Here is an 8,054-nt window from a genome sequence, read left to right on the forward strand (position 1 = left end):
TTGAATACATACATTGGGGAAACAAAACAACCACTAAGCCGACACATGGCACATCATAGACGGGCAAACTGTTCAGGCCAAGACTCAAAAATGTACCAGATTCTGGACAGGGAGGACGGATGGTACGGAATAGGAGTGAGGGAAGCCATCTATGTCAAGGTTGAAAAACCATTCCTGAACAGAGGAGGTGGTCTGTGACACCACCTGTCTACCACATACAACAATGTCCTTTCAACCATTCCTAAAAGACTCCGCAATTTAGCCTCCAACAAATAACAGGAGTTAGAAACATTCTTTGTGCCATTTGTTTACAACTGAATGGAGTGGATTCCAACTATTTTTGACACAATACCTCAATGCTAACAAGGGGGAATTACACTTCAACGACTTTCATTGGCATTGATAGTAGTATTGCTCGTTTGCATTAAAACAGTTGTTTTTCTCAAGATGATAGGGCAAAACCATCCTCGCCCCTTGGAGTATAAATATTTGGGGTTTTGGCACCAGTCGCATAACTGGATTTGACCAATCTAACTCTATTAGCACAAACTGATAAAGCCTTTTCCGATGAGAGGCAAAACGTCTTCTAAGACAAACCAAACAGTCCATCAATTGAATGCCCTGCGATTACAATGACCTGGATGAATAAGAACATTCATAGACATCGTTCTCCAGTTACAAGTCCCAAAAATATGCAGGTTAGGTAATAAGAGATTAAACTGTCTATAGTCGGTGTAAATGTGTGTCTATATGTGTTGACCAGACCGATTATGGATCAATATTTTTACAATTTTACCAGTATCAGTTTGTGACATAAATTAATGACATAAAGAAAGTTAATATGTACTTCTAAACATTTTTGTTTTGCTCTTAATTGCTCTTAAAAGGACATTATGCAAATTTGGCAATTACAATATTACCATGACCTGAACTGCTTGTATGTGTCAGTAATTCAATTGTAATCATCAGATAAATGTACTTAGTGTGTTACTTACTTACGTTTTTTTGGTGTCTGTGTCACAATGCAGAGATGTCGTGTCTGATGGAAGCATTACAGGACAAGAGAGTTCGCCTGCAGCCTGAGTGTAAGAAACGACTCCAGGATCGCATCGACATGTGGGGCTATGCTGCTAAGGTACAATAACCAGAACAATATATTTTACATTGTTTTAATTATGATTAATTACTGACTTTATTTTTCATAAATATGTGCCAGCAATGGAAATTATTTAGTTTTGTTGAAATTTTTATATATACATTTTTGTTACATTGTTTACCCCGCCTTCCGTCCGAATGCAGCTGAGATAGGCTCCAGCACCCACCGCGACCCCGAAAGGGACAAGCGGTGGAAAATAGATGGAATGGATGTTGCATTTTGGTAATTTTGCAATAGTAACAAATTTCTGATTTAAGTAAAACGTCAGTTTTGGTTGTTTTGTGTTTTTATCCATCAACTTAAAATCCACGCTGGTTGCGTATTTACACAGCAGGCAGCCAAGAGAAAGAAGAAGAAGACACATGAGAGCGTTCCTATCCAACACCACTATCAACATTTGGATCGATCCATCCAACTTTACTAAACAATAACGCCATTTGTCACTGTGCCTACGTGTGCTGTAGGTGGCGCCAGCAGAAGGCTTCTCCGATCTGGCGGTGCAGGTGATGACGTCACCTTCCAAGAACTATATCCTGCTCACGATCGCACTGAGCATGTGCGTCCTCTTCCTGGTGGGGCTGCTGTGCGGTCGGATCACCAAACATGTGACCAGAGAACTGAAGGACCGGTAGAGGACACCGGCTGCTCTTCTTCGTCTTCATCCTTTGTCTCCTCCTCAAGTCCGTCACCAGCCAAAGTCCAGTGCCAACACCAGTTCTCCCCTTTGACCTTTGCTGTAAGATTACCCTGACAAAAAATCATGACATTTTTTTCCCTCCTGAGGACCTTTTTTGGTGTTGGACGTGAGAAAATCAAGTGTCAAAATGAGCACTTTCAGCTGGACTGAGGACTGTTGCTTCTCTTCGGACCCCGACTTGTTTAGTCATGTTTAAGGTAAACTTGGCGCATGCAAAGAACCTCAAGATGTTTTTCTTTTGTAAGAGGCGTCCTGAAATGCACAAGCAGCATCTTGAAACAACGAGGAGAACTTGCTTGAAACTGTTTGGGGTTGAATCCTCTTCCCGCCTGTGCAGGATCTACTCAACCTGCTCGCCAAGTCCACAAATGTTTTTTGCTTTACATAACTTCATAATTTCTGTAGATATTACTTTTTTTATTGGAGATTTGTTGTTTCAGATGGAATTTGTGCTTATGAAGCCAAATAATGCAGTTAAAAGTAAACATAAGAAGAAGTGCAAGACTACAGGGTGTCCAGAGTCCAGACTGGGGGCCTTTTGCCCGACCTGCAACTCTTTTTTTATATTCCTGAGGCAAAAAGATAATATATAAATAAATTAAAATATGTCTGATTTTACATGAAAAGTAGAAATGTTGAATAATTACAAGAAATTCTACTCATGCTGGAATTAGCATTTATAATAGTCAGTGTTTTTCATACAATCATTTATTTGTGGCGGCTCACCATAAGCGCCACAATTAGATTTACCCTCGCAAATAAACACATTATAATGGGACTGTCTGTGAATGTAGCTTGTTGTTAGAACCCCATACATAGATGGCATCGGAGTTCTGCTTCTTAACGCACCTCACATGCACCTGGTCTGCCAGAGAATTAAGAAGACAGCAGAAGGGGCCATGTTGCAAACTTAGTGACTTTGAGGGAGTATTGAAGACCCCTTGGCAACTTTTTCTTGGTCTTACTGGACACTTGGAGAAGCAAACGAAAAGCCTGCATCGCTCTTCTCAACGAGCAGCTCGTGCTGTTTGTGAAGCCCCCCTATATCTCGCATACTACATAAAAAATGATTACAAAGAAATGTAATTTGAGCATATTTGTTTTGCTATTATTTTTCTCTACAAATAATTTTTAAAAAATCTAAATCAAAACAACATATTATATATTGTATATTAACAGCAATGGTAGTCATTTTAATTAGTGCAATAATTAGTAAGAAGGCATTAATATATGTGAATACTTAGGAGTGGCAGTTGTATTTGTTATTCTAACATACTTTGTGTCAAAGTCCACGATGCGATAAAGTGTAACACAGGTGTGTTTGTGTGTGTGTGTGTGTGTGTGCTGTAACATTACCAAGTACATGAATGACACGTCCACTCTGTGGTACCAGTGCCTTTCTTTTGTCAGCATCACCATCAAAACCCCCAGATGGCAGTGTTCCTACGAGCGACTAGTCCAGGTGCACTTTTCTACTCTACCAAAGTCAGCCGGGGAAGGCCCAGCTGGTGACATTGAACATGCCCAAGCAACACGAACACAAACACATTTTGTCTGGTCTAGTCAGCAGCTCATTCGCATATCAAGCAAGGGACATTCCTTTGAGGAGAAATCTTCTAGATGGTGAGGACCGCTGGTGTGAGAGAAGCCATCACTCAAGACATGTTTGCGACATCACCTATTGTGTGCTTTTAACAATGCCCTGACGTCTCAGCCCAAATATTGTCTCATTCCACTGTAACTACTCAGCCCATATATTGTCTCATTCCACTATAACATCTCACAGCCCAAATATTTTCTCATTCCATTATATTTTCCTGCAGCCCAAATTTTGTCTCATTCCACGGTAACTTCTCTCAGCCCAAATATTGTCTCATTCAGTGCATAATCTCTCAGCCCACATATTGTCAAATTCCACTATATTTTCTTGCAGCACAAATTGTGTCTCATTCCACAGTAACTTTTCCCAGCCCAAATATTGTCTCATTCTAAAGCATAATCTCTCAGCCCAAGTATTGTCTCATTCCAGGGCATACTCTCTCAGACCAAGTATTGTCTCATTCCACTGTAACTACTCTGAGCCCAAATATTGTCTCATTCCACTATAACATTTTACAGCCCAAATATTGTCTCATTCCATTATAATTTCTCTCAGCCCAAATATTGTCACAATCCACAGTATTTTCTTGCAGCCCAAATTTTGTCTCATTCCACGGTAACTTCTCTCAGCCCAAATATTGTCTCATTCCACAGTATTTTCTTGGAGCCCAAATTTTGTCTCATTCCACGGTAACTTCTCTCAGCCCAAATATTGTCTCATTCCAGGGCATACATAATCTCTTAGCCCAAATATTGTCTCATTCCACTGTAACTTCTCTCAACCCATATATTGTCTCTTTCCCCATAACATCTGACAGCCCAAATATTGTCTCATTCCATTATAATTTCTCTCAGCCCAAATATTGTCACATTCCACAGTATTTTCTTGCAGCCCAAATTATGTCTCATTCCACGGTAACTTCTCTCAGCCCAAATATTGTCTCATTCCAGGGCATACATAATCTCTTAGCCCAAATATTGTCTCAATCCACTGTAACTTCTCTCAACCCATATAGTGTCTCTTTCCCCATAACATCTGACAGCCCAAATATTGTCTCATTCCATTATAATTTCTCTCAGCCCAAATATTGTCACATTCCACAGTATTTTCTTGCAGCCCATTCCACGGTAATTTATCTCAGCCCAAATGTTGTCATTCCAGGGCATACGTAATCTCAGCCCAAATATTGTCTCATTCCACTGTAACTTCTCTCAGCCCATATATTGTCTCATTCCACTATAACATAGGTGTCAAACTCTGGCCCCTGGGCCAAATTTGGCCCGCCGTGTAATTTCACTTGGCCCTTGAGGCCATATCAAATTAACACTAGAGCTGGCCCGCCGATTATATACAGCGGTGGTGCCGCGGTAACACCACATTCACCGCTAATTCTCATACTTGCCAACCCTCCCGAGAGAATTTCAGTGCCCCTCCCGAAAATCGTTACGTCCACTTTTCATCCAGTCACGTAATATGTGCGGCTTCTGCACGCACACACAAGTGAATGCAACGCATACTTGATCAACAGCGATACAGGTTACACTAAGGATGGCCGTATAAACAACTTTAACACTGTTAGAAATATACGCCACACTGTGAATCCACACCAAACAAGAATGACAAACACATTTCGGGACAACATCCGCACCGTAACACAACATAAACACAACAGAACAAATACCCAGAATCCTTTGCAGCACTAACTCTTCCGGGACGCTACAAGGTGTGTGTGTGTGTGTGTGGGGGGGGGCGGGGTTTGGTGGTAGCGGGGGTGTATTTTGTAGCCTCTTCATGTTCCTCATGTCCTGCCGCCTTGTACTGGAACTTCAGGGCTTTCATCTCCTGCCTAATGTTGTGGATCCTTACAGCTCTGTAGTTCTTTGAGTATGTGATTCCGGAGCTTCTCTTCTCCTCCTCGCCGAACCATTCAGCTGCGATGCTGACAATGATTGTTGTCATAGCTTGTAGCTTCCCGTCGGCTTCTCCCTTCGCCATTGCCTCCAGAATTTGGTCGACTATCTTCATCGAATTGCTTCCAGAGTGAGGTCATGCTAGCTGCAGGCCACTTGATCCACCTCTGTTCAGACTTGATGCTCGAGGGATTAGTTTGCAACACATTGAGGTTCTGGGCACTATGGGGTGACTCCGGGCCTGGCACCTCCTGCGACTCACCAGGTGTAACACCTGTGCGTTGTGTTGCTTCTGCTCCCAACAGGCACTTCTTTCTCGCTTGGTGGATCTTTAAGCCATGGATGTTCTTGCAAACTTCACCGCATGTACACTGCACGCTCATAGTCGTTTGTCTGTTGCCTAGGTCTGTTAACGTTAAGTCCGTCCGACTGGGGTGCTCATTCTCCCCCCCCCTTGAGCTCCCCTGGGGGTATTTTTCCTTTAGGTTCATCGTAGCTTGGTTGGGTTCCTCCTCACAGAAAATGCAAATTGGATTGCCGACCCGTTCTTCCCCGGTTGCCGTCTCTCCGGGCTGTCACTGACTCTTCAGTAGTCACCACACTCTTCATGGTTGTCATCCAGTCTTTCCTGGCTGTCACTGATCGTTTAGGGTATTCGCTGTGTACATACATCTATTGATGCCTAGTCTGTACACCGGGCGTTTGGGGTCTCTCAACTGGTCATACGCCCTCCTCCAAGCGACACAACCGGCCCGAATATTGTCTAAATACACGTTAACTACTCTGAGCCGAAAATATTGTCTCGTTCTATTGTAACATCAAATATTGTCTCATTCCACTGTAACTTCTCTAAGCCCATATATTGTCTCATTCCACTATAACATCTTGTAGCCCAAATATTGTCTCATTCCACAGTATTTTCTTGCAGCCCAAATTTTGTCTCATTCCATGGCAAATTCTCTCTGACCAAGTATTGTCTCAGTCCACTGTAACATTTCTCAGCCCAAATATTGTCTCATTCAGCAGGAAATTCTCAGCCCAAATATTGTCTCATTCCACGGTAACTTCTCGCAGCCCAAATATTTTCTGATTCACAGTAACTCCTCTCAGCCAAAATATAGTCTTATTCGACGGCAATATCTCTCAGTCCAAATATTGTCTCATTCCCCTGTAACATCTTTCAGCCTAAATACTGCTGCATTCCATGGTGATATCTTTCTGCCCAAATATTGTCTCATTCCACGGAAAAAGTGGTCACTAAGAAGTTGATTTGCCACCAGGAGGGCAAAACAATCTTTTGTTACACAGGCAGGACGACCGTTCCCTAACAACTGTATTGCGACCACCTCAGGGCACATAGTGTACCTACCGGAGACAAAAATAGGGAAAGTCCGCATTTAAAAGTTATAACTGTTCAACAAACAAGAGTTCAGTTTAACCTTTGGTGACATGGGTGACTGATAGTCTACACATTCATGATGGATGGTATAGTTTTTTGTTAGTTTTTCAAAGGATGTCAGTTCAGTAAATTTGGTGTCATGATGTACAGTAAAACCCTTGCTGTGTTGTTAGCGACAGCTAATGTAGCATAAAGCAGACTTTGGCTCACCTGACGTCCTCCCTTGAGGCCTTTCACTCACGTGGAAACAAATTGCAAAAAGATGAGTTGGTCTCTTACAAAAATAATTTTACATGGCTCAAAATGATCAAGTACATACCCTATTTCTACGTTATGCATAGAGAGTATTGTATTTTCAGGTTATGTCGTATGAAGATGGAGTTATTGTGACATTTCTTTTTTCTGTACAGATAATGTGAATTGAATAAAAATGTCTGTACATTTTCCTACATCGACCCTCAATTACGTGCTAAAGTTTCCACAAAATAAAAACATTCATGCAATCACAATCACTTTACTGCATTTCAGGGACATTTACTGTTAATAGGAGTATTGTAAAAATGACAAAAGCATGTTACACAGCCAGAGAGCATTGCAGTAATAAGTACAGTATGTCATTCTTTAGATCAGCATCAGTCAATCAATCAATCAATCAATGTTTATTTATATAGCCCTAAATCACAAGTGTCTCAAAGGGCTGTACAAGCCACAACGACATCCTCGGTACAGAGCCCACATACGGGCAAGGAAAAACTCACCCCAGTGGGACGTCGGTGAATGACTATGAGAAACCTTGGAGAGGACCGCATATGTGGGTAACCCCCCCCCCTCTAGGGGAGACCGAAAGCAATGGATGTCGAGTGGGTCTGACATAACATTGTGAAAGTCCAGTCCACAGTGGATCCAACACATCAGCGAGAGTCCAGTCCACAGCGGGGCCAACAGGAAACCATCCCGAGCGGAGACGGGTCAGTAGCGCAGAGATGTCCCCAACCGATGCACAGGCTAGTGGTCCACCCGGGGTCCCGACTCTGGACAGCCAGCACTTCATCCATGGCCACCGGACCTATGCAACTCCCCCTCGCAAGGGACAGGGGAGAAGAGGAGAGAAGAAAAGAAACGGCAGATCGACTGGTCTAAAAAAGGGGGGTCTATTTAAAGGCTAGATTATACAAATGAGTTTTAAGATGGGACTTAAATGCTTCTACTGAGGTAGCATCTCTAACTGTTACCGGGAGGGCATTCCAGAGTACTGGAGCCCGAATAGAAAACGCTCTATAGCCCGCAGACTT

General features: G+C 42.5%; 1 protein-coding gene across 1 annotated transcript in view; it reads left to right on the plus strand.

Annotated features, from left to right (window-relative positions):
* The window catches only part of LOC133637641 (Golgi apparatus protein 1-like), a 102,382-nt gene extending 97,797 nt beyond the window's left edge, over positions 1-4,585 (plus strand). The window contains exons 25-26 of the mRNA XM_062030505.1: positions 1,029-1,135; positions 1,621-4,585. Of these exons, the coding sequence (XP_061886489.1) occupies positions 1,029-1,135; positions 1,621-1,788 (275 nt within the window). The 3' untranslated portion in view covers positions 1,789-4,585. The remainder of the gene's footprint in view (positions 1-1,028; positions 1,136-1,620) is intronic.
* The last annotated feature ends 3,469 nt before the right edge of the window (positions 4,586-8,054 follow it).

The sequence above is a fragment of the Entelurus aequoreus genome, linkage group LG02 (assembly GCF_033978785.1).
Source record: "Entelurus aequoreus isolate RoL-2023_Sb linkage group LG02, RoL_Eaeq_v1.1, whole genome shotgun sequence".
Lineage (NCBI taxonomy): Eukaryota > Metazoa > Chordata > Actinopteri > Syngnathiformes > Syngnathidae > Entelurus > Entelurus aequoreus.